Source organism: Adiantum capillus-veneris, chromosome 7 (assembly GCF_014529385.1).
Source record: "Adiantum capillus-veneris isolate H3 chromosome 7, ASM1452938v2, whole genome shotgun sequence".
Lineage (NCBI taxonomy): Eukaryota > Viridiplantae > Streptophyta > Polypodiopsida > Polypodiales > Pteridaceae > Adiantum > Adiantum capillus-veneris.
In genome coordinates this window covers 162345039-162372924 of record NC_140937.1, presented here as the reverse complement: position 1 = coordinate 162372924, position 27886 = coordinate 162345039, and the positions used below count along the sequence as shown (strand labels likewise).

The 27886-nt window shown below is 41.4% G+C and overlaps 1 protein-coding gene across 2 annotated transcripts; it reads left to right on the top strand.

Annotated features, from left to right (window-relative positions):
* Positions 1-174: 174 nt before the first annotated feature.
* Positions 175-25358, top strand: LOC147454965 (uncharacterized). 2 transcript variants are annotated; one of them, XM_086517458.1, is made up of 7 exons: positions 175-687; positions 792-908; positions 1003-1137; positions 1214-1342; positions 1421-1519; positions 24399-24494; positions 24606-25358. In XM_086517458.1, the coding sequence occupies exons 1-7, from the start codon at positions 196-198 to the stop codon at positions 24747-24749; spliced, it is 1212 nt and encodes a 403-aa protein (XP_086373584.1). In that variant the 5' UTR covers positions 175-195; the 3' UTR covers positions 24750-25358. The 2 variants fall into 2 exon arrangements, with proteins under 2 accessions (XP_086373584.1, XP_086373585.1); XM_086517459.1 differs by having other exon boundaries at positions 24404-24494; positions 24606-24743.
* Positions 25359-27886: the final 2528 nt, after the last annotated feature.

The following is a 27886-nucleotide window of genomic DNA, read 5'->3' as shown; positions in this document are numbered from 1 at the left end:
GTTGTGGACGGAGCTGAGGAGTTGAGTTCGTAACTTGTCTCCTATTTTTGAAAGGTAGGAGATGACGAGTGGGAGGAATCTTGGAAAGTAATGGAATATAATGAAAGTAGAGCGATATACGTATTATATGGGCCATGGCCCCGCTAAAAATAAGAAACGTCGCGGCTACGAGGTCATAACTTGTGGAATGGTGAAATGACTGTATCGTACGATATCGGGCACGTAGAGCAGAGCCCGCGCAGTGATCATGGAGGCAGCAGTAGCAGCTATAGCAGCCCACGACATTCGTCACGTGTGGGGAAGAGCCTGGACATGGAGTTGCGTAACGCACCCTGCTACCATGCCGCAATTATGCGGTTGCTGCCATCCTCGATGCGCCGGGCTCTCACCCTGCACCACCCCGCCTCCCCTACTACTCCTGCCCATGGCGCTACCTCTCCCCTCTCCACTCCCGGCCACCGGCAGTGCCTTTGCGACCGTGTCCGGGACCGCCGCCAGTATCGCAAAGATTGGCGGTTCGACCACTGTAATACATCATATTCTTCGCCTCGACTGATTACTCCTCCTGCTCCCGCTCCCTGCACCTTCTTACCCACCCAAGAAACTAATTACACTCTGCCTCCGCGTATCTGTCCTCCTCTTCTGGATACAAATCGTTCATTTAGATCGGGAACAGTCTATCTGGAGGTAACCGCTCGTTCTGTATTGTACTATTGACAGGAGACAAAAAGTTATAGCGGTCGTCATTCTAATTATTAAGGTCTGAACTGGTCATGATATTGTCGATCTAGGTGAAATTGGTAGAACTGCTGAGCGCCGGCCAATGCAAGCATGATTTAATGGAAAGAACGTCTGCGCCATTGCCAGTGCCAGTGCCAGATGCTCACTGTTTTGGAGTATGTTGGCAGGTGTGTGACTTCTGGCGCAGATCTAGAGTAGATAACCAACCGGCCTACGTCATCAAGAATGAAGACATATTTGTTATCTCTGTTGTAATGTTAGCTTCTAGGGGAGCTTTCAAGAATGAAGACTCCTTTTGCTCAAGCATTTTCTACTATTATCAAAGAGCTTGACCGATCAATATACAGCTCCTACATTGCAGCCAAGGATGGCAGCATTACTTCTGCTTTTCACTCTGTAAGCCTTGAGAGAATAGTCAGTTTGGCTAATTATATGTATCATGAACAGAAGAGATAATTTTAACTATCTTCAGGTGCCATACTTTGAGCTGATTAGAAAATTAGGACATCAAAAGGTGGAAATTGAAGCTGACAGAGAAAATCTGAAAACTGAGGTTCTTACATGCCAAGCTGAAATAGGCAGCGTCGAGCAAAATATCGAGGTGATACATTTTTCCTTATTTGACACAGAGGTCGAAACAATCAGTCAACGTATAAGCGGATTCTGCTCCTGAAAGCAGGTTTCTAATCAGAAGCTAGAGGCTGCTGAAAGTTTTGGCAGGGAGATGGAAAAAAAATTAGGCACTATATTGGATGCCCTAGAGAGGATCCTTGAACAGGTACATCTTTGCTCTGAGAAGCTAATTTTGTATTGTTTTGAAACCTTTGAATTTGTGCTCAATTTTAGCATTGTGTAGAGGATATTTTTTTCATAAAGGAACTCTGCTGTCTCGTTGGTGGGTGGAGGTTAGTATCAATATTGGCTGTCACTTTTTAGCAATAGGCTCTTTTATGCAAGGTCCTCACCTCAAGCAATGGACCTCATATATAGTGTTAATCCGTGGCTGATTTATGTGGAAAGAGATAGTAAAATGCACTGTAAATATGATGGATAATCCTTTACCTAAGTGATTTAGATGTTGTGGTTGCCAATGTAGTTTGGCAACAAAGAGCCTTGATTCTTGGAACTCTCTTGCATCTGTTTGAGTGTGATTATTCATGTTTGTGTACTGTGTGTGATGTGTGTTGTGATGGGGGCATATGGTGATACCTAGTTCTACAACCACCACTGGCCTGGGTACTATTATAATGTTACCAAGGGCATCCTAATGTATATTTATTACCATGTAGAGGTCTGGATGATCACAATGAGTCCATGAATTGCTCCATAAGTGAATCTTGGATTTTCCCGGATACATAAAGAAATATACAAGTCATATCAGGTGGCATGCACATTTTACATTGTGAACTAGGTATAGGCATATGCTCCTAATTAAATATGCACAACAAAAACACATACCCGTGACAAAACATACATTGCTTGTTTAGTACAAAATAGATTGACCCAGTTATGAAGGAAGTTGGGTAATTTTACAAGCATTCCATGAACTGCCTATACAATGCTTACCAAGCACCTCTCCTTTACTAGTTTCTATCTAGACCGTGAGGGTACACGACAAACTCAATTGCGTAATGAAGCCTAGCAGTAGAAAACAAAAACATTGATTAGTATAGTCAATACACTCAAAAGGTAATTGACAGGGCATAGCACCACTAACAAGAAAACAAGCAAGCTGGAGGATTATCCTAGTCATCTACAAGATGGTATAACCATCAGCTACATCCTCCATAGTGGTGTCTACATACTTAAACATCATACCTATGTTGTCTACATCGCTTAGCTTTAGACAAAAGTGTCGATGATCCAGGGCTTTGGATATAGAGCTTAGATCTTCTTCTTTTTTGCTTGGCTCAACTACATGATTAGTGCATCTTGGGTTGAATGACTTATAGAGATAACACATCAAGGATCTTGCCTTGCCTTGGCCTAAACACCTAGTGTAGCACCGAAGAGGCGTTGCGTCTAAACTCATATGGTTGCTATTGATTTCCTACAAATTGTTGGTATATGGAATTCTTTCAGAGCTTGGGTTATAGAGGGAGGCAAAGCGGTCTTCGGCTCATGCATCATAAGTGCCTAATAGTGGTTGTAAAACTAGATCATTACGAGCATATATCAACACAACGTTCAGCGTACTAAGTTTCCATCATGACTACATAGATGCAAGAAAGATTCAATCATAATGAAGCATAGCACTAAACAAAATCAATAGCTACTCAAAGTGAATATATTGATCAAAAGGTATTTGAAGATAGTAAAACCTTCTACACTCATTAAATTGGATACTGATGACAATAGAAGGTTGTCATAGCATTTCATTAATACTATGTGCTAATGTATGCTCATACATGAGTGTGTGGGATGTGTGTTGTGCTATGATCATATGTCAATGCTTGGTTCGATAGTGATCGATACCCACTATTGAGGCTGAATGAAGCTAGGGGAGATGGCGTAGTAGGATAGAATTTACCATAGCGTGTCGTTGGAGTCATGACTGAAACTTATTATGCTAATCTTTATGTTGATGTATGCTAGTCATGTGTATTGTGTGAAGGAGGTTTTGAGCATTTATTGATACCTTACTCTACACCGCTTTACAATTTTTTTTACATGTCAGTATTGGCTTTTCCTAGATTTTCCTAGGCTATGTACTATTGGGGTTGTGTATTTTGTCACAGTACCTCACACCCATAGAAAAACTCCTTAGACTAGAAGTCATGTGAAGCATGTGTGTGCCTTTATGAAGGCAAGAGGCATGTGTAAGCAAGTAACTTGTGTGTGCGTGTAGCATGTGCAACAGGCAAGGACCATGTGATAAGCTAGCATATAAGAAGCTCTTTGTAATCTCTTTTGTGTGCAATTAATAACTAATTTTGTGTCTACCCTATTGTGCAATTGTCTCTCTCTCTCTCTCTCTCTCAAGATTTATAATAACCTCTACAAGCATGCCATTGCTATGAATGACGCAATAATATACCCACCTTAACTCTACAAGTAGTATCAGAGCATGGCTTAGATTAGAATTGCCTAATCTATTTAATAGCATAGTAATAATTACACTCTTTGATTGTTTAAATTGAGTTCTTATGTGTCCAATTTTTACCTATTTTTGAGTGATTAGAGTAGATTTCGGCTCTAATTTGCATTTTTTCCCATGTTTTTTGGCTTTATTAATAAAAACCCCCCATCAACTTGCAATGGACGGTGTTTGTGGAGCTCCATACTTTTAGCTCTATTTTGAGTCCTCAAGTGCTCCACTTTGGAGGTGATTAATTAGCCCACTAATTAGAAAATCCTTAATCGTGTATGTGTGGCTATGAAGACGAAAGTGGTGGGATCCATCTTTTGAGACGATGACCTTTTGGAGCCTGGCCACTAGTAGAGAGGTCATATCTATTGAAAGCCTTCAGGTTGAGCACATGTCTCATCACCAAGTATGCATTGAGCGCTATGCGCCCCACATCGCCCTCATCACTAAGTGACACCTATATTTAAGAGGGGGAGGCAATGGGATCAAAGGTGGAGAAGTTCACGCACGAAAGCTGAGAAGATTGCAACCCTAAATATCAAATCCAAACTAAACCTAGACACGCACTAAACCTGGACAGCCTGGCAATGTATATTAACTTATATACAATATAATGTTGTAAAAACGGTTCTGGATACACAATGCATGCGCGGGTGAGGTGGTTAGTTTATAGTCACGGGTTTAAAGCTCCTCGCGATGCCTCGTTTTTTTTGTTGGCCTGGTTTAATATGCCTTGTTTCTTTCCGTTGGCCAGGTTTAGTGCGCGTCGAGATCCTGCCCCCCAACCCCGACCGTCGATCCCATTACCCCTCCCCACATAAAATTTAGGTGTCACTTAGTGCCAAGGCCACACCTCCCACAAGTCGTTGCTTGACCATGGCCTAGCTCTCCAAGCTTAGCAGCCCCACACCAAACCCATGCGTCAATGCATTCTTCTAATACATACGATGCCTTGCAAGCCCACACAATTCCCGTAACAAGCCCATTGCTCTCATCTCGCTCTCGCTCTCGCTCAGGTCTCTTGCACCAGACTCTACTGTGCTGCTCTCGCCATTGAGTGCAAATTGTTGCCGAACGCCACCAAAGCGCGCTCCTTCATTGCTTCAAAGTATTGGCGGCCCCCACCGAGGTCCTTACGCCCTACTGAGCGTCGACCCATCCAGCAGTCCCAAGCCCATCCATAGCCCATTGTTGCGCTTCCCTCAAGCTACCAATCGTCGAGACCACACCTCTAGGCCTTGTGTTGAACTCCAGTCACAATTATGCGCAGTACAATAGCAACACATCGAAGGCTCAAAGGTGAAGGACCAACCCTCATGTCTAAGTAACACATAGAATTAATTTTTTTTTTTGGGGGGGGGGGATCAAGGGAGGTGAAGTTCACACACAAAGACTCGGAAGATCGCATGACTAAATAACACATAGCATTATAGAGGAGGGAAAAGGGGATCAAGGGTGGTGAAGTTTGCCCACGCAGACCGAGGAGATCTCAGCTGTGGATGTGAACTTAAATTTTAAACCTGGCTACAAATTAAACCCGGATAGTGCTTATAAACTTATAATAAAATCTTATAAAAACGGCCAAGGGTACAACATGTGCGCGCAGGTGAGATGGTTAGCCCATGTATCACAAAGCCGGGGCCGTGAGGTTCTGGGTTCAAAAAACCGATCGATGAACAGTCCATATTTTGCACTGCCCGTGTTTAATTTTGCCCCAATTCTCGTGTTGTCTGGGTTTGATCCGCCTTGACCTCCACATGTGGACTCCTCGACTGCCAATCCCATTACTCCCCCCCCCCCCCCCCCCCCCCTTTAATGCCTTGTGTTACTTGGTGTCGTGGAGGGCCAACCTACAAAGAAGCTACCAACGACTTGTATTTGCTATAGCAATAGCTGTTTCTGTATACGATTACTCACTCATCGTCATCCTCGTCCCCGATTGCCCGATCTTCATAACCCCCTTCCCACGCCTATGCCACGACAAAAATGCCATCTCTTGCTTACAGAATATTCCTGTGTCTTGCCCAATTTTGCAAAACTTGGCCTCGATTCCCGTGCAGTGCCCACTCTTAAATCATATAGTAGGGTGTATCCCACCTATTAGCTGCTAGCAGAGGCACTGAAACAAGGGGCCATTTCAAGAAGATAAATCCTTCCAACTTCTTTAAAGACACAAGGCTTCAACAAGTTATGTCGAAGGGACTTCAACTCTAAGGCTTCACAAAGGCTTCTTCCATTGGGTTACGTTGTCAAATACAAAGTGAGGATATATTTTGCGATCCCTGTCGTGAAGAGTGACTTCACACTAGATAAAAACCTTGGAAATCATTAGGAAATTGGTATACACGCTTGCACGAGGAATAGACACTACGCATATACTTGGGTAGGACCTTCCTCTCAATGCACTTTTGGGACACACAATCATGGGAGAAACGATAAAAATCTTGACAAGTTTTGCGACCAGAGCTTCCATATCTAGTAGACTAAGATCAAGGGTTATCTTAAGAAGAAAACCCTATGGTTTGTCATCAAGCCACTTGAACAATGTGAGACCAAAAATACGAGCTTCACAAGCACACTATCAAACACATATTGAAGAAGCACTTGGAATTTGGAGAGGCCTTAAGGCAAAAATGGGCTCATTTCGTATGCACTAAAGCTGGGGGAAGATATGTTGTGTCAGTGGTGGCCTATTATTTTCCTCGCTTCTGATGTGTATAAGATCTTGGCTTGTATGATCAATGCTTGATTGCAGCCTTTTTTACCAGACTTCATAGAGTGGACATTTTGCTTAGGGCTGTTGCACCTTGGACAATCTTTACCTTCTATGAGGCCTTTTACAACCAAATGCCCCCCTAACCGATTGAGAAGTATTGTTGTGAGCTGCCTAAAGGGCTTCAAGATTACTATACAAAGAACAGAGTGGCTACCCTCACTCAGCTTATGGAAGCTGCCAACATTGATCTTGCCTTGTTAAAGGGAGAGGATGGTGGGTTTTCGAGCAATGTGGAAGGGGAGCAGCAAAAGAAAAATTCAGTAAAGAAGCCCTTTGTGAAAATGGCTTCTGAAGCGTCACACGGGTCAGAAAAGGTCAACAAGGACAAAGGACTCCGCCAGGACTTTTGGAGCATAGGCAAAGAAACAAAAAAGGAATCCTTTTGTGTGAAAGTTGCTTGAGGAAAAGGTCTTGATGGCTGAGGATAAATGCTTTATATACGAGCAGCCTGGTCACTTTGCTACAGATTTTCCACAAAGGAAAAAGACCAGCCGACTCAGATGATAAAGAGGACAAGAAAGGAATGAAGCCCACCATGTCTGGCACTAAACCTGCCAAGCCCACGACAAGTTTAGTGCCGGACATGGTGGGTGACATGCCAAGTACAGATGCCAACGAGTTATGCAGAGCATGGGGTAAAGTTAGAGATCAGACGACACTCATCTTTGTTGATCCAGGTGCCAAAGCAAATTTTATCTCACTAGAGCTAGCTATGAAGCTGGGCATCAAAGCTGAAAGATGGTTACACGGCAAAGCGAGGGTTGGCATGTCCTCGGCACTCAGAATGTGTTCTCCTATTATTGGAAAACTGCGCTTGCATATTCAGTCGTATGTGGACACTGATGAGTTCTATATCATGCCATTGGAAGGCTATGATACGTTAATGGGAATCTCTTGGATGTTCAGGGTACATTGTGTGGTAGATGTCTTCGGCAAAATGATCACCCTTCAGCTTAGGGATAAAACTCATGTTTTGGATGTAAAGCTCAAAGTTGAGTCTGTCTCTATTGTAACTGCTTCGGCTATCACTTCTGTAATTAAAAATCATCTTTCTGCGTACTTGATTTTTTCACTTGATGTTTTAGATAGTTGTCAGTCAAATTTATATGTGTTAGATAAAGAAAGATTAACATTTTTTTTAGAGTTTAATGATTGTTTTTTTAATTCATTACCGTCAAAATTTCCATTGGAGAGGCTTGAGGACCATACGATAGATTTAGTGCCAGGATGTAGCCCACCAAACAGACCTCCCTACCAGGTTAGTGCGGCTCAGCAGAAAGAGATTATGGACTAGGTTGAGGAGCTTTTAGAGAATGGGCTGATTCAGCCTAGTTCTTCACCTTTTTGCTCCCTAGTGCTCCTAGTACAGAAGAAGGATGGCTCTTGGCGCATGTGTACTAATTACCATGCGTTGAATAAGAATACCATCAAGAACAGGTTTCCTATCCCAAGGATTGATGATATTCTTGACCGTTTAGAGGGTGCTACAATTTTCAACAGGATAGACCTTAAGAGTGAGTACCATCAGATTTGTATAAGGCGAGAGGATGTGCCCAAGACTACATTTAGAACAACGTTTTGTCTTTATGAGTATTTAGTGATACCATTTGGTCTTATAAAATGCTCCTACTACGTTCAATAGGATGATGGACCAGATTTTCCGCTCACATCAAAAGTTTGTTGACACATTCTTCGATGACAAGATAGTCTATTCGAAGCATGCAGAGGAGCATAGGTGTCACTTGGCCATTGTGTTTGAAGAGCTACACAACCAGAGGTTACTTGTCGATCATAAAAAAAGTGAATTCTTCTTAAAAGAGATCCACTTTTCTTGGCCACATAGTGTCAAAGGATGGTGTCCGAACGGATATTGCAAAGGTTGAAGCTATTAAGACATGACCAGACTTAAAAATTTTGCATGATGTTTGAAGATTCTTGGGATACTATAGAATGTTTATCAGCAATTTTGTAGAGATGGATTCACCTCTTCGCGCTTTGCAAAAGAAAGAGGTCACTTTCAGATGGCCAGACCCAAAAAGAGATTTCAGCTTTTAGTCTCAAAGGAAAAGTTGACTTCAGATTCCGTGATTGTTTTACCAGATCTTAGAAAGTCATTTGTGGTCCAGTGTGATGCATGTGGCAATAGCATCGGAGTAGTGCTAATGCAAGATGGTCAGGTAGTAGCTTACGAGAGCAAAATCTTGCAAGGGCCAGAAAAGGAGGTGCAAATCTAAGAGAAAGAGCTTTTGGCCATGATTCATGTGCTTTCTAGTTGGAAGCACTACCTCTTAGGTTCTAATTTTGTTGTCCAGACAGACCATCAGACCTTGCGATACTTCTTGACATAGTCAAAGTTATTCGAAAAGCATATGCGATGGACAAACATTCTTTTTATGTTCCACTTCTAGATTATGTATGTGGAAGGCAAGAAGAATGTTGTGGCTAATGCGTTATCAAGGAAGCCACAAATTTCATCTTTGTCAATTCCGTATCATCACGAGCTTGATGACATGAAGGAACAGTATGCTACGGATGAAGATTTTGCAAGTATTTTTGAATAGTGCAAGATGAGCAACGCCATGAGCACTACCTCCTCAGAGACTATTTTATGATGATGCATGGTAGACTTTGTGTCACTAGGCCATTGCCACATAAGCTCATGGTAGAAAGTCATGTCTCACCGTATGCAGGGCATCGTGGAATTGATGCAACAGTTAAAGCGGTAGAGACATTCTTTTATTGGTCTACTTTGAGAAGAGATGTTGATGCCTTTGTGCGAGTATGCATGATTTTCCAAAAGGTCAAGTTTGACAGGCAAAAGGCACCAGGGTTATTACAACCATTTTTTATTCCAGATAAGCCATGGGAAAGTATTGCTATGGATTTTATCTTTGATCTTCCAAGAATGCCGATAGGGAATGATGGTATATGGACCATTATTTGCAGGTTTAGCAAGTAGACCCATTTTATTCTTGTCAGGAAGAAGATAAAATTTGACCAGATGGCACGGTTATTCATGTACAATGTGTTTAACACTAGGTTGGTAATGGGACACTTTTATGTCCTGGGATCGGACACTTTTATGTCCTGTGAAGTGACCATTTTCCTTGAATTATGTCAAGAGTTTCAAAATGGATTTTGAGGTTCTATCTATCTAGAAAGTTGTCTCATGAGTGTGAGCTGAAAAAAACTCGACATTTTTTTGGAATATCAATTCCATCTTTAACATTGTCCTTGCACAACATTTCACAACCTAAACTGTGTGAAAAAACGGGTCCTGTTTTTGGCTTTTTGCAACTATACCACTCTAGAATTCATGTTTGTGAGGTCTATAATGCTAGAGAACTATCTTTAGTAGTCCTCAACATGTCCTGATGCTTCTAGGGAGAAATAAATATTAAAGTTGTAAGTTATGACCAAATTACAAAAATTGTCAAACCCTGTTTTTTAGCCAATTTTAGCTCTTCTATGATTTTTTTGGTGGATTTCATGATATCCAAATTCATTTTGATTTTCTATGTCACATATTGTAACATAAAGCTAACATTCCTTGGGCACCTAATACCCTATTTTGCATAGTACACAACGATGGTTGATTTTTTCATTATGGAAGAAAACGAAACATTCTAGTATCTCAAGTATATCTTTTTCAATATTGTTAGTTTCTTGTGACAACTACATGCATTTTGTAGGTAGTAACCATATCTAATCATAAGGATCAAATTTGGCTAGATATTGAATAGTTTCTATGGGATTCTACAACTCATAATGTTCAACCCAGTTTTTTCATGTTTGCTGTATTTAACACTTCATCTTTGTCCCCAAGATTCCCCTTGGTAAGAGATGTATTATTCTTTTGATATGCTCCATGGATGATGGCTCCTTATGAACATAAAGGACAATAGGGAACTAAGAAAACATGCATATATTATTTGTATTGAGCGTGGCTATAGAAACTTTGATGATAGGTTTGCGGAATGGTAAAAATTCAACTTTTTTGTACCTATTTATTTTGGCAAAACAAAAAATAGCGAGTGAGAAGCAATCATATGTTCTGATCACCAACCCATTGAAGTTAACTAGGGAATTTATCTCAAGTCCTACAAAAATCCCTAATATTATTTTTATGCAACAAAACGTAAGAAATGACTGTTTTGATGAAAATTCACTGGTCCATCAACTTTGGAGGCTTGGTGTGACCAAAAGATGAGAAATTTTACAAGTTTTTTATTTTTTCCATGCTTAGTAGGCCTTGAACTATAACCTCATGAAAGGATTTTACAAAATGAGTGGATCTATTATGGTTTTGGAGGTTTTTTTCAAAACCTTGAAAGGACACTTTTATGTCCTGTTAGGTTACCAACCTAGTGTTAAGTGCCATGGTATGCCACAATTGATTGTCAGTGATTGTAATCCTCGCAAGACAAGTTTGTTTTGGAGAGGATTGTTTGAGAACATGGACACTACGCTCAAGTTCTCGTCTTCGTTTCATCCACAAGCTGATGGACAGTCTAGAGAGGCTAATTCTACTGTGTTAGATCTGCTGATATGTTATGTGTCAGATAATAAGGGCAAATGGGAATAATATTTACCTATGCTCGAGTATGCGTACAACAATACGGTGCATTTATCAATTGGCAAGGCACCTTTTGAGATTGTTGAAGGTGGCAAAAAGATTCCTCCCATTTTGCATACAAAGGACAAGATCTTTGAGGTACTAAAATGTATAAGAAAACCAAAGTTGCCTTGGAGAAGACTCAAGCAAAACATAAACATTAGGCAAAATTTGGACTCACAAAGGGGCCCTTTAAGGAGTTTGACTTTACCTCTCTCTACCAAAACGGACGCATGGATAAATTTTTGCAAACAAACTCCAAAGTTGGCGGAGGTTTGACAGTTAGAATGTCCTCTTCAAGTTCTATCTACTGGTATATAGCACGCCATGAGATTCCTCATATTTTAGAAGATTCTTTTTTTGATTCACTTAGATTTCGAATCAAAAAAAAGTGAATCAAAAAAAGTTTGCAAAAATTTATCCATGTACCCTTTTTGGTAGAGAGAGGTAAAGTCAAACTCCTTAAAGGGCCCCTTTGTGAGTCCAAATTTTGCCTAATGAGGGCTATTGATCAATGTCGTGATTGTTGTTTTCATTTGGTGATTGGGTACTCTTACAATTTAAAGAGGAAAGGTTAAAGAAAATGAGGGACAAGGAACCGCATGTTTCCTAAAACTTAGCATGCATTTCTATAGGCCTTTTCAAGTGCTTGCTAAGATCAGCGATGTTGCTTAAATAGGCTGAAATTGCCTGACACTTGGAAGATTCATAATGTGTTTCATGTGAGTCTTCTAAGACCCTTTGTGGGTGATGTGCCAGAAGATATGCCACAAGAGGATCAACCAGAAGTTGAGAAACTTGATGAGATCTTGGTACCTGAACAGATTCTGGCACATAAGGAAAGAAAAGTTAAGGGACAAGTTGCAAGACGCTATTTGGTGAAGTTCAAGAACTATCCATGCCACCTATGGATGCATTGTGGATGGAAGAGCATGAACTGTCAGAGTCATCGATTGTATTGCAGCTTTACCTTGAGGACTTTGGGTTACAGCCCACATATGTCCCAACTCAACGTGTTCAAAGGAGAGGTAATGATAGAGCTAGCACATCAACTGTACATATGGATTTAGTGTAATAGCACTACAAGAGGTTGTGTGCTCTTGTGACGCTGTTAGCGACAGAAATACATTGGGTTTTTATAACCCCCGGCGTCGCTAAAACCGTCGCTACGAGCGTCGCTACGAGAGCATCGCTATAGGCGTCACTATAGGCGTCGCTATATGCGTCGCTATGAGCGTCGCTATATAGCGACGCATATAGCGACGCCTATAGCGACGTTTACACAGAAGACTATAGCGACGCTCATAGCGACGCTACAGAGCCATAAATAGCGACGCTTATAGCGACGCTCGAGAGAATTTTTTTTTGGTGGCAGGGCATTGAATGCCCTGCCACCCATCAACCATATTGTACTTGATTCACTTTTTAAAAAAAGTGCAAAGGTAGATAATAGACCCAAAATAGTCACCCACAAGACGCATTGTTTGCAAAATTGACAATTGTACACATCATAGGCAAAATGAATTGATTGGCAAATGTAATAATGACAATTGTACAACATCATAGGCATAAAGAATTGATTGGCAAAAGGAACTGCGGTGACAAATGTAATAATATACATGGTTCAAAAAGACGTATAAAATCCGTCTCATGATACATAAGCTATGAGAAACCCTAAACTAATGCTATCTAGCTACGGCTAAACTGACGTCGTCTAGTCAGACGTCTCATCGCGTCCAAGCGGCGTATCTGTCGGATTCTGCAAAAAAAGACAATAAGACAGCTTTCAGTAAGTATAAACATATAACGACATTTATAAAACAATACAAAAAATAAAAAAGAGTAAACCCTAATACTAACCATGCCGCCGCGAGAACTGAGAATGTCCATCAGGGCGTTTAAGCCCTTCCTGCCTGCGTACTCGCGCTCGTACGGTGTGGGATCACGTCCTGTCATCGACCACTGTCAAAACATACAAAGATTTCATTATGTTAGAACTAAAAAACTCATAAACCCTAAACTATCGAACATGCATAAAGAGCAATGTGAAAAGACTTACAAAATCGGCCTCAAATGATGCCCATCCACCGCTCCCAAAGTGGTGCGAGCTCCCTGCCTCTACTCGCGCTCTGGCTGCATCCTTTTGTTGCTTCCACTTGTCGGGATTCTCGCGCGCTGCTTTCTTCGCATTCTTCCAATCTTCTTTGGCCAGCCAATCTGGCCTGTTCCACCCATTCTTGATTGCTTTTTGTACTTCGGAACGCTTGTGTTTGCAGTATTCGCGCATTCGAATCTTCATCAGGTCTTCATTGAAGCGCTGATCCCGTGTTGGAACGGGAAACTCATCATGAAGTATGCTGATGACTCTGTTTTTTAAATCACTTGGTACTTCACTCCATTTGTTTAGTATATAGTGTCTAAACAGCTGAGAGCAAAGACCACGCATGCGCGAGATCACCTTCTTGTCGTCATCATCCATGATGATGCCACGGCTGATGTCGACGGAGTAAGGCAAGCCCTCTGGCTGGTGACGCGTGAACCTGGGTGTCCCGGCAGGGGTCTCTAGCGGCGTGTCGATGGGGGTACAGACGTCAGGTGTCTCCACCGGCGTCTGGGCCCCGAAGCGAGGAGTGTCGAGTGGGGTGGCTCCTGGCGGAGTAGGTAGAGGTGTGTAGCTTCTAGGAACAGTCAGCCGTGCAAAACCTGGCGTAGATGGCGATGCTGTGGCTGGTGTGGGGGCGGGCAAAGAAGGGGAGGGTAAAGAGCCTCGTCGAACACGAAGCGGTGTGGAGGCATCGGTGACGGAATCCCCACAACAACCGCCACCGCCACCACTAGAGCGCCGGTGTCTAGACGAGTGTGAAGCTCGTCTCGTCGACGCCGAAGCTTCGGAGCGCGCCGAATGCTCCGAAAGAGAGGGAGATACGGATGGTGTAGGAACGCGCGATGATGCGCCAGAGCGATGACGCTCCACGTACCACTGTCTCTGCTGCGGTGACAAAGAACAAAGAAACTCCTCATCATCCATACCTGCATTAAACACACGAATATTTAAACTTAATATTGAATGAATAGAGTAGACAATGACGCAAAGACCATTAAATACAATGACGTAATGACGCATATAAATACAATGACGCAATGAATCGAGTGATAGAAGAGGCAAGTCGAAAACTCAGAATTTTCAATCAAAAGATGTGAGCGCGAGTAGAAAAGAGCGTTATACACCATGGAAGGTACTTAGAGAGCCAGAGCTTTTACAACACGGAGCAAAATTGTTCAAATACAATATTTGTGGCTTTAAGAGATCTCTCTCTCATCCTCGCATAACTCAGCATAACTTCCTATATCTATATAGAGCTCTCCGTTTAAACACATATCCTCTGTTTCATTTTGTAGCTCCTCTGCATGCACCCCATATAGAGTAGTAGCATCTTGATGCTCGTCTGGCACCACCGCAGCGGCTTCTGATTGAGCATCTTCTCTGATCTCCTCCATGATGTCGTTGTGATTGGCACATGGTAGCCTTCATACGTCCTTGCACTACGAGGGGCTACCTCTATGACGTACCACCAGTTTGATGTAGACTTTGTAGGATGAAATACTACCTGCCAGAGCCACATAACTTACATGAGAGCTTTCAAGCACATAACTTGTAAAAGGGGGATGTTAACTATTTATATACTTACTTGTTCACAATGCTCGGGTAGTACGAAAGTGTCTCTTAGGTCAGTCCATTTTTTAGTAGAATCCACCTCAAGAAAACCAGACTCTCCTCTACGCACAGTAGCGTTGCTACCCTCCATGATTATCTTGAACCATTGCACGTCGAACAAGTCGACAAAAAATCCTCTGTAATCGATCCTCAAAATCTCTTGCAGCGTGCCGAAGTAAGTGAGTTCCGCCACCACAGGATCTGCATCAGAGGAACGTCGTCGACTAGACTGTTCAAATTTTGCCATGATTCCACAATCTTGAGTAAAACGCTTTTTGTCGATTCGTTCCACCCTAAAATGTCGACCTTTACACCATGCTGCTGTGTATGACTTATACTACAACGAACAAAGATTATGAGTGGCCGTTCAAACGTTTATAAATAAAGTCACTTGCTAGTCGTACATTGCAAACTTACCTTGGTCGCGCAACCCCGAGAGTACTCCCACTCTTCTTCAGTCACTTCGTCACCGCATTGTTGTGCGCTTTTCAATTGGTTGTGCAACCATCTTAAGCTCATGAAGGTTGGTAGGCTCTCCAGAACCGCTGGATAGTGCATCGGTGGTCGTCTTCCCCGTCTCCACTCGATTCGTGCCCTTTGTCGCTCTTGCTTTGCATCCTCATATTGTGAAATCCACTTTTGCATCACTGGATTGTGAAGCATGCAAAATCGGTTGATTTTAGCCTCTAGATCTTCCGTCATCTTCTTCTCAACACCGAGATTGCACATGACAATCCCAGATATGCGCTCATCATCTATGGTTCGCCATAGCATGTCCCGGGATTTATCAAATCCGTCTAGCCACTCTCCAATGTACACTAGGGACTCTGATACCAACCAACCTTCTGCCATGCTACCCTCCGGACGTGCCTTTTGACGCACATATCCCTTAAGCGTTTTCATGAAACGCTCTAAGAAGAACATCCATCTGGAATGAACTGTGCCAGCTATTTCCACCTCATCAACTATGTGAACAAGAAGATGCACCTGAATGGTTAGCATTGTAGTAGGAAAATGTTTCTCAAACATGCACACAAGCTCCGCAGCATTTAGTTTGGCGAATGGTATGGAGTCTACGTTGATCTCCTTTTGTGAGATCCATTGCACCAGCTTTGCAAGTTTGTAGATTGTGTTACGGATGTCGAGAGACAAACATCCCTCAATGGCAACCAGTAAAATAAACTGTAAAGTATGTGCAGCAATGATATTCAAGTCCACATTTTATGCAATGATATTAAAGTCCACTATGAACGTACCTGACACATTTTATGCCAATCGTGTGACTTCAAACCGGTAAGCTTTCCTTCTTTAGTAAAACACGTTCAGAGCGAGTGCATTACGCCAGTGGGGGTCCGCAAAGATCGAATGGCCTCTTTTACTTTGCGTTCTTGGGCTCCTGTGAAAATCCATGGTGCTTTAGGGAGTTTTATCGATCCATCAGACGCTGTTTGCGGCCAATATTGCTCCATACGATCCACATTTCTAAGGTCAACTCTGGCTCCCAAAGTATCTTTCTTGCTGGTCAAATGGTCCCATAGTAGATTACCCACATTCTTGAATATGTGCATTGGATCGAGCAAGTGATTGATCATGAGTTGGGGCCAGTATGGTAACTCGTACCATAGAGATAGTCTCTTCATCCCTGGAGGCAATCCGTCATCGCACATCTCCTTCTGCTCTAACCATGCTTGTGCAGACATCCTTGGTGGCTCTCTTCCCAAAAAGCCGTCGCGTAACACATGATTCTCTGGAAGATACGCTTGATGACCTTCGTAGATTTGCTTCTTCAGTGAGGGTGCCCTACGTGCATTCAGTCTAGGTCTACATGTGACACATGCTCTATATCCGCTTGTTTGAAGCCCTGCATGTATACACATGATAATAGATCAACTATGGGAAAAAACAATATTTACAGTGTCTGAGTGAGGAGTGTCAATAGATCACCTGAGCATTCTGTTAGCCCGGGATAGTCATGCATGGTCCACATTAGAATGCCTCTGATCAAAGCATTCCGTCGTCCTGTGTGTCGGCTCATATCCACCACCTCTATGCCAATCCACAATTGTTGTAGCTCTTCCAATAGTGGACGAAGATACACATCCATATTCCCCACTTTATATCGCCCTGGCACAATCAAGCTTAGCCATAGGTGCCCCTTCTTCGTAGTCAACCACGGGGGAATGTTGTAGTTGACGATGACAACGGGCCATACACTGTAAATGTTGATCTTTGACCAAATGGATTTACGCCATCCATAGCCAGGCCTAAGCGCAAATTTCGAGCTTCCCTGGCAAAATCCGACCATGTTCCATCTATATGTTTCCAGGCTACGCAATCTGCAGGAATTCGTAGCACACCATCCGAAGATTTATTCTCCTCATGCCATGATGCTAGGGCGGCCATGGACTTACATTCGAAGAAATGCTTGATGCGAGGAAGCAAAGGAAAATGTCGCAAAACCTTTTGTGGAATTTTTGTCCCGTGGAGATCTACTGGATATCTTTCGGAATCACATTTCGGACACTTCTCCATGTCTGTGTATTCCCCTCTGAAAAGAATGCAGTCATTAGGACAAGCGTGGATAGAATTGTAATCCATCCCCAAGTTTCGCAAAATCTTTCTTGCTTCATCTCGGGAATCTGGCATCACATTGTCAGTTGGTAGTATGTGCTCTTTCAGCAATCTACACAACATAAAAATATGATACAGTCGTGTAAAAATCTATCAGATCATTATACATTTAGAGTTCTATTAAAGTAAACTAATTGTAATAGATCACCTGAAAAGCGTTGTGATGCTAGTGTCACTCCATCCAAACTTTGTCTGCATGTTGAGAAGAACCAGGAGTGCTTTCAATCTAGACATACGTGCTCCATTATACAATGGCGTATCGGCTTCACTTTTCATATCATCATAGATAAGCCTTTCTGAATCCATGATCGTCTCGATCATTTCATCAATCTCGGGCTCAAACATTGCCTCGTTGGGAATGTGCTCTGCATGATCATCCCCCGAGCTGTCAGAGGCTACATCTTGTGGCCTCACATATGCTGCTTGACCAAAGCGCCTGCGAACACGTCTATTGGGTTGCAAGATTGCTGCTTGTTGGCCAGCGTCAGAGTCCGACGAGTTATAATTGGCAACAACTCGATCTATAATAGATGGATCGAACTCGCCAAATTCGCGAACGTGCTGCAAAGAAACACGTCTTGTCCGTCGCACAGCATGCTTGTATTGATTACAAGGACATAAGACCCTCGTTGAGAGATAGGTGTTTCGGTTGGACGGTCCCACATCCTCGTCGCTACTCATAATGGGGATAAAAAACTTATAACCTGGACAACAAATTTAATATTCTATTGGTATTCTTCGTCTTATCTCTCTCTCTCTCTCTTTACCTCACATTCTCTAGTCATGTCCAATCCCCGCACACCTCGGTCTAGAGGTGCACAGAGATCAGAACCACCGGGTTATAATCTCGTCTTTATTGGTCAATACCTATATTTGTGGGTACAAGAAATTTACACACCCACGTCTACATGATACTGCATGTAGTGGACAAAACCCCTTTGCCTCTTCTCTAGTTGTAGCACTTCACTTCATCTTAACATCTTTTCAAAGTAGATCTTTTCACGATTCATCTAACTCTAAACCCTAAACCGTAAGTAATTCTTGCGTGGACTCGATCTAACGTAAATAAGCGTAAATCTAAATAAACGTAAATCTAACTAAAAATAAAGCTAAATCTAATTTAACGTAAGTCTAATGACTAGAGGTTGTCTAGATGGTCATTGTGTCGCGGATGTAGTGACTCTTGCCGCCCTGAAGATCCACCTTCTTCCCTATCTTCTGAAGACATTTCACCAGTACTTTTGGATCGACGGAGCCCACCATGAGTGAAGGCAGCAATACCCTATATTCCATTGAGGGCTTTCTTCACCCGCTTTATGCAGGCATCGCAGTCTATGGAGACCTAAATCTAATCTAATATAACGTAAATCTAAATCTAGCTTAAATAAACGTAAATCTAGGTAAAAATAAACCTAAATCTAATTTAATGTAAGTCTACATATAACCTAATCTTTAAGGTCTTTTAAGATAGTTTCCTACGACGTTATAACTCTCTTCTTCTTGTGTGTGTGCGCGTGTGTGGATGTGTGTGCCAATAAAAAGAGATAAATGGTATAACCTTTCTATCACCCATGCCAAGTATGATAGATTGATTATGCCATTTCCCTCTTGAATAATAGGTCTTGAGTTCAACTCCTCGTTGGCTAGATCTTTAGGTCTTTTAATTTTAATTAGTTTCCTACGACGTTAAATTAGTTTCTCTCTCTTTCTCTCTCAATGTGTGTGCGTTTTTTTGGATCGTATGCATGTTTTCTCTCTCTTTTCCTCTCTCAATGTGTGTGTTTTTTGTTTATGCATGTTCTCTCTCTTTTTTCCTCTCTCAATGCGTGCGTTTTTTGTTTATGCATGCTCTCTCTCTCTTTTTCTCTCTCAATGTGTGTGTGCATTCTTTGTTTAGGTATGTGTGTGTGCGTTTTTGTTTTTGTTTGTACTCTCTCTCTCTCTCTCTCTCTCTCTCTCTCTCTCTCTCTCAAAAACACTATGTGTGTGTGTATGTGTGTGTGTGTGAGAGAGAGAGAGAGAGAGAGAGGGAGAGAGAAAGAGGGGAAGGGAACATGAGAATGAGGAAAGGGAAGGAGCATACCTGGCTCTCCTTCCTCTCCTCGTGTGTGTGTGTGTGTGTGTGGAGAAGAAAAAGAGAGAGAGAGAGAGAGAGAGAGAGAGAGAGAGAGAGAGTGTGAGGGAGAGCGTTACTTGCTCCTTGCTTGAGGGCGCCGAAAAACTCAGATCTGAGATCTGAGTTTTTGGGCGCGCTCGGTTATTTTTTTACCCCAGCCGGCGTCGCTATGAGCGTCGCTATAAGCGTCGCTATGAGCGTCGCAAATTTATTTGTAAATTTGCGACGCTCATAGCGACGCTTATAGCGACGCTCATAGCGACGCCGGGAAATTTTGTTTTGAGCGTCGCTGTGTGAGCGTCGCTAATATGAAGAGCCTCTTGTAGTGTAGAAGTGTGCATCGCTCTCAAGTGTTAATGGTATAATGCTCACTTCTATCATATATGAAAATGACAAACGTATGAAGGTCTCATTAATTCATTTGTATCTATGTGTTATGACCTTTCTTGCCAGTACAAGCGATGATAAAAACGTGCTAACAACACAAGATCATCAATGGCATGCAATCGAGGATGCTTGCGATTTTAAGAGGAGAGTATGTCACGAGGATGTGGCAATTGCTAATTACTGTTACGAGGATGTGGCATTTGATAACCTTAGTTGTTGCTTTCTTTCCAATGATTTTTATTTAATTTTTGGGACCCTCTTTTTGAAGTATCAAATGGCCAGACATTGTGTGGCTAGTGTGAAACGGCCAATGACCGAGAGTTTCATTTGTAGACGAGAAGGCCTTGTCGCCATGAGTTGGTCGAGCCGGTTGGCACTGGAATCCGAACAGTAAAAGGATGTCTAGGCTCAGTTCAAAGTCATTTAGGCCCCCATTGCTACACTTATAAGTCGGTGGGTACTAGGAAATTAACTCAAAGAGGCAAAGTGGACACATGGTGGCTCTTGGTCGATTTTCTAAGTCAGCATGAAGAGGGGGCGCCCATTTCAAGAGAGGAGGCTGTTTTCAGCTCATAAGTGACTACAGAGTGTGTGTGAGTAGTTGGTGCAGGTGATGAAGCTTTAATGGAAAGCATGCCTTCTCCCTTGCTCTATGTAGCGCGATGATTTACTCTCGTGCATCTTTCTCTCCCCTTTGCACATATGGTAATGCCCCACTAGTTGGGCTTCTCAGATGACCATGTACAGTTCTGGGGGTTCTATGCGCGTTTACGAAGGCAAGAGCCTTCTGTACAGAAATCGGATTAGCTAATTGCTAATCTCCCACAAATACGCATAGTTCCATTGTGAAGGATGCAAAAACAGATAATTTTCTTGCGTGAAAACTCGTCCGTTTCAAAAGGGAACTGTCCCATTACGTGCGGGAGCACTTGAGACACCGTAGGCATGCTTGCTCTGGCCAAAACAATCAAAAACAGAGAATTACAGCCTACTGTGTTTTTTTGCAGGTTTAGGGTTTCGCACCAAAACTGCAGGGCAATGCCAGGGGAGCCTCGAGAAAGCCGGTTTGAGGTAGTGCTCTCAATGAATCCTTCGATCACCATATCTATGACTTTTTCCCTGATGTCGACCAAGTACGTCAACGCATTGGTGGTCAGAGTTGATTGACGTAGCCATGTGCTATTTGATTGATTACAGTTTTGGGAACGTTCTGACAACTGATTTATTGTATGCAAAAAAAGCCATCGGCCTTCAAGGTGCAAGCATGGGTATATTGTAGCTGCATCTGTGAAAGGCCTTTCCTATGCATATTCAAAACAGTTCTTCTTTGCCACAGCCATGCGCCATCATGCTGGGCATACCTTGCAATCAATTCCAACTGCTGACTTTCAAAACAAGAAGCGGCCACTGCAAGAACTTCTCATACTTTCACGCAGAGGAGCACCTGGTTTGAAAACCCGAATCTTTCCATATCAGCAAATTTTTAAAGTAGTTGTTTTATCAGGTTTGAATGACGATGACATTAAAGCTAGCTTCTAGACTGTCAACCGCTTGCCTCTGCGTACAGCTTCAACAGCTGATCCACCTCCATGGATGCAGGCTGAGAGACTGCCGAGATGCAGAGAGCCGTTAATTTGCTGGCGGGGTGGGTATCAATCTATTCAAAAAAAAAAAAAAAACTAATGACCGGCCGCCAACGTCGTCGAGAACGTTAGCTTCACAACGTCCTTATAAGAATATTGTCGTGCAGCCGCGAAAGCCCGATGAGAGGATGGAGTTTCCGTCACGGATGTTGTTGCTACGTCGCAGTCAACGCAATATATTGGTGCAATTGAGGATTCGAGCTGTTAATTAATGTATAGCGTATGATCATGTTGTGTTTAAATGACGGCTGTTACTTGGAGCATGCTAAGGCTTCATTAAAGAGAAACTTCTTAGGCCCCAAGTAATAACGAAGTAAGAGGGCTCCACACGAGAGGGGGTCAGCTGTAATCTGTTAGCTCCCTGTTGTCAGCTGCAGTTGGAATTACCCCCTCTCTTTAAAAAGTTGATGCAACCACACGCGAGCTGTTTTAAGAGAGAGAGAGAGAGAGAGAGAGAGAGAGAAGAGAGTTTTTCACTATGACAAAAAAGAAGGAAAGAAAAGGCCAAGCTTGTGGAAGTAAAAGAAAAGGCCACTCACTCTTTTGGCAGGAAAAGTAAAGTCATAAAGGTGAAGAATAATTAAAAAAGACCTTCATTCATTTCCTTTCATGTTTTGGAGGAGAGGAAAGTGAAAGCTCCACATGGGGAAGAGTGTCCACGTCATAGAGTTGGAAAATCTAAAAGAGGTTCACAGTTTTCCATGTACTTTTAGAAAATCCCAATGAGGATATTTAACTTTTACCAAAGAGAGGGGTGAGCCAACTGCACCTCAAAGAGGTGTAGTTGCACCCTTAGGGGCTGTACCCTTAGTCCAAATGATGGATTGGCCATCCTAACCCGGTTGGGATGACTCACCTTAAGAGTCGGGTTGCCTTCACCTACGGGGGTTGGGTGTGTGTGTTGTAATTTCAAAGTTCTACTCTCCACAAAAAAAAAAGAAAAAAAGAGGTGTAGTTGCTCTACCCCCCCCCCCCCCCCCCCCCTTTTTCCAAATAACTACTTTTTTTTCACGTGTGGCCATGAAATGGTTTGTTAAAATCTTTGATCTTACAAATTACCCCCTCTCGTGTGGGGGGTACCTAAACATGTTTAATTACCTCCAAATCCAGTGACCAGATAGCTAGTTCGAGTCTCGTAAATCCCATAAGCCCAAGTCACGTCTCTCAAGTCTCATTACCATTGGGCGAGCCATTTGAGAGAGATGCAACTATTGCCAACCATCTTGTACATAACATTTACAAAAAGTAGCAACTATTGCCAAACATCTTGTACATAACATTTACGCAAAGTGGATTTCAAACTGACAACAACGAATCTGATGGACTCGTCGAGACATGCAGCCCGGATCACAAAGGTGTGAACAAAGTCTTATAGTCTCTATTGAAATATCTTAGCTCTGAAGGCTTGGTAGTGGCATGTCCATAAGGCACATAGAGCCACGTGGATGTGATGTATGGGTAATGTGACTTAGTAATCACTAATTTGTTGTTTAGATCTTAAGTGCTTTAGTGTTTTTACAAATATTCATGGTTGAGTATGCCCATCACCTTCGAAAGGTGATAGAAACTTAGTTCGTTGGTTCTATAAAGTACATTTAGATCATTAATGAACTTTATACAAACCTACATCTACTCGTTGGCATTGGTGATGTGAGTAGGGAAGTCATAGTTGTTGTCCAAGCTATGCATGATAAAGGTGATGGTCTTATCCTTCTTGTTTGGAGAAGCAGCAAAGTTAAGGTCACACATTGTCAAGTTTTCATTTTTGTACTACTTAGGTTATGGTTTGCCTCTTCCAGGTAGGTATGTAGCGGTATTTAATTCAATTCTAGTCTTTAGCTTACATTTAAAGGATTTAAAAATTTGTTCTTTTAGAGGTGTTTAAATTTTAGGCTTAAGTCTTTGTGATGCCTTATCCTTGTTTGTTTAAAGTTGAGTACTTGTGTCAAGATTACTCAAGTAAGCTTCTTCAACTTGATTAACTTGATTAGGTTATGCCTTTCCTTGAAGCATTGTCAAGTGAATAATGGTTTGTTTTTATCTAGTTTTATTTAGTATCAGATAAAGTGATTTAGTTATTTCTTTATCTGTTTTCTCGTGTCCCTTGCTTTTGTATTTTTGTTAGTGTTTTTGCCTCTTTTAATTCACAAGTTCAGTCTTTTTTTATTTTATGAAGGTATATAAGAATGTTTGCACATCTCTGCACCTAGCTTTAGCAGCAGTTTGACTCATTAAGGTTCATGGGTTGTACTTTGAATTCCTCCTTTTATGTGTCTTTTCTTGTTTTTTTTCTTCTCGTTTATTTATTTAAATTCAATCTCGCACTAGGTCCTTCAATGTAAAGCTTAATTTAGGTAAGGGATATATAGCTTCAGGTTGTTGAATATATGTATAACCAACTTTGTGGTGTTAAGGCATTAATAAATGTCACTTTTGTGAAAGGTGCTTAAGTATAGAAAAGTTTTAGAACTTGAATGGTTTTCCAGCTTCTTTGATAAGTCAAGAAGATTACATGGAGTTGATGTCATAATGTGTTGTACTAAGGAAAGATGGAGAAAGATTGTATTTGTACTATATTTAGAAGCGAAAGGTGGAAAACATACTTTTGTCTATTTATGGTTTGCAAAGTTGTAGGTATTTTATGATTAAATAGCATTATAAATTGATGTTTTTATTGCTTTGTAAGGTAAGGACGTTGCAAGAGGAGATGATGCAATTAAAAAGAAAAATGCAAAAAGCAAGGGTTGAGCAAGCAAAAGCTCACGAAGTACAATATGAGCAGGTTTTTTTTTACTCTTGGTATTTTTAAACTACATACAAAAAATTATGTATTCAAGACTTAAGTGCTTTCAATTTTTTTCATGTTGTAAGACTTGTGTAATGTTGTGTATAGATGGTAAGAAAAGAGAATTACACCAAGCTAGAAGACAACTACAAGTCCATGTTGCAAGAGCTACAAGAGGCTCACACTGAATTAGACGTAGTTCAAAAGCAATCTTTTGACAGGTGCTTAACTATGTCTCCATGGGTGATATGAATCCAACTAATGTTCTCATTCTAAGAAGGCATCGGCATACTTGTCAAGCTAACACTATGAGACTTGCTATTAGGTTTGACAAAGAAAGGGATTTTGGTACTTATTTATTACTTGTGCCATGTAGGACTTGATTGCTAATTGTAATCATGGACTTGTTCTAGATTGAGAGAAATAAATAGTATACTACAAGTATTGCGATACTTCTAAACATTACAATTTTGAAATAGCTGAATTGAGTAGATAGATAGATAGGTAGGTAGGTAGGTAGGTAGAGAGAGAGAGAGAGAGAGAGAGAGAGAGATAGAGAGAGAATGAAATTAAATGCACTATTAATATTTGGAGAAGAAGCTACAACCATTATGTAATTGGCTGGCCTACTGCCTTGGTGGTGCAAGACAACAAAATAGTAGTTTTCATCTTTGAGAACCAGAATTTCAGCACATGGTAATGCACACTTAGACATAGTAATTAGGAGATAGAGAGATTGGGAGATAGAGATGGGATTGTGAGAGATGGAGAGGCAAAGTTTCCTCCTATGCAATATTGGTCCCTAAATGGACACACATTTTGGTATTTCTTTTATTGATGTAAAGAGTTACAACACAATGCTCATGAGAGATAGCATCTTGCTATTGAGTGTGTGTGTGTGTGTGTGTGTGTGTGTGTGTGTGTGTGTGTGTGTGTGTGTGTGTGTGAGTGAGAGAGAGAGAGAGAGAGAGAGAGTCAACAACAGTCTTTCCAATTGGCTACATCAGTCAATCACCCCAAGTTAAGAACTTGAGATGTCATAATCTCAACCGAAGTTAAGGAATTCTTGACAAAGAAAAACTTAAAGTTCTCATGTAGCATTTTCATTGGAATCACATTTCCATATAACTAGATGCTCCTTAATTACTTCATTTCTAATAGTCCTTTATCTCTTTTTCAAGAATATCATTTGGTTTGAAACTCCATAACTCCTTTTTGGCTTTACTAACTATTTACTATCCAATTTATCTAAGAAACTCTCTGTGTTGAGCCGATCTTAAAATGCTTTACAAAACAAGTATATCAACTCAAAAACCAAGTCAAATCTCTTCCATATAAACAAAAAGATCCATATATCCAACTTGCCCACATGAACATGCTCGGCCTAACTGGCAAACGACGTTCGCCAAGTATTATACATCCTAGCTTTATCAATCTGTGTTCGACACAAGCTACCACCACTGCACCATGGGTGCCCCCTATGTGCGGTAACTTGGTCGACCAAAAATAAGTAAAGGGTTTTAAGAGATATCTTATGTAGAGTTTTTGGCTTCCTATTAGTCACTTGCACTAATACTTTCATATCTAGGTCATTTTCAAAGAAAAACTATCCTGGGTACAAGGAATGTGTGTTGATTTTTAGATAATAAGTCCATTCCTAAGATGCCATCATAGATTCTTGCTAGTGGGGGGATTTCTTCAAGTTTGAATTCTACCTTCCTAGCTCAGAATTGGGAGAGAATTTCTTTCTATTTGCTAGTTCTACCCCTTAATTTCTTGATTGAACACTAACTTAACTTTAGATTCCTTAAGCATTTTGGGAAAAAAATTTGTGTACTATTATAATATATATAAGTGACGCAAAGTTTTCACATTATTGGTTTGTACTGGTTCACATTACTGCCTATTCTTGTCGATCTCTATGGTTGTTAACTGTCGCAAATCGAGTAGCTCTTTCATCTTCCCCGTTCATTAAAGTTGGTTCTTCCACGGCTTTGTAAGCTCTTGCTTATCTTCTTCTTCCTCTACCACGTCCTCCATTTTTGCCTCCTATTTGATTGTTCCCTTTATTTATCTGAGTTTGAGGAATGGCTTTGGCGGTAACTTCCAAGATTTTGCTTTTTTAGACATTTATTTCTATAGTGTCCAATCTAATTGCATTCATAGCACCTAATGTTTGGGAAGGTATGCCCCAAGTTTACTGTAGGAGCTACATCCCATTGTTGTCCTTGGTTGAAAGTTTCCCTAGATCTTCATCTAAAGTTATTGAAACTATTATAGTTTCTTATAGGGGTAACTCCTTTGGCTGCAAGAGGTTTTTCTCTAAGAAGGGCATGTTGAATTGATGTTGGCCTCATAGCTTCAAGGCGCGTGCGTGCTTAAGGGTTTATTAAGACCTTTACAAAAATTGGCAATATGTTGCTTTGTTGTCATCTTGAGAGCATAGCATTGTAAAGACACAGACTTGGTGTAATACTCTTCCAGTGAAAGTCCTAACTGGTGTAGATGAAAAAATTCATTCATCTTAATAGCATGATGTGCAGAAGGGAGGTAGTATTCTTTAATTGCCCGCTTTATCTTTTCCCTAGATAGGCTACTAGTGGGATCGTCTCTACAATGTTGTTTCCACCAAATTTTAGCATCTTTGCTTAGGCAGAATGTACCTAGCATAGCTTGATTCTCGTGAGCAACTCATGTTGCCAGAAAGTAGTTATTAATGGCGTTAATCCATGCTTCAACATCACACTCAAGGTTGGGTCCTTCTCCCTTGAAAGTGGAAGGTTGGACTTGTTTTAATAATAACTTTTTTTCTTCTGTAACTGTGTAAAATCTATCCATACGAGTATTACCTTGGGATTTAATAGTGAGGTTTAGTACTAAATGAAGATCTACTTTGTGTATGCTTTCAAACTTATCTCTTACAAAAAAAAAAATTCGCACTAAATGAAAACAATTGCCAAGCACTAAGTAAAACAGCCTTATAAATACCCATGAAAACCTTAGTATGTATAATTAAGAGTGATATAAACCATGAATATCCTACTAGGTATGAGAGTAACAATAGTCCTATATTAGAATCATGTGGTCTATGGATGGGTCCGTCATAGGATCAAAAGATACAACATCTTTTAGCCCTCTAAAACTTGGGCTTACACCCATGGATTTAATCCTGCCTTGGTAAATCACTTTGGACAGCTGATCAAACACTCGGAGGGTGCACTATGTAATCATTGTTACCATATACATGTGGTAGTGATGTGTGTGAACACACTAGGACCGCCGGGGCATTTTTTCCCTCTTTAGGAGGTTTTTTCCCCCGAGCATTGTATATACGCCCATCACTCTAGCTAGGGCTATCTATCTTTCCATTGCACACTAAGTACACACTC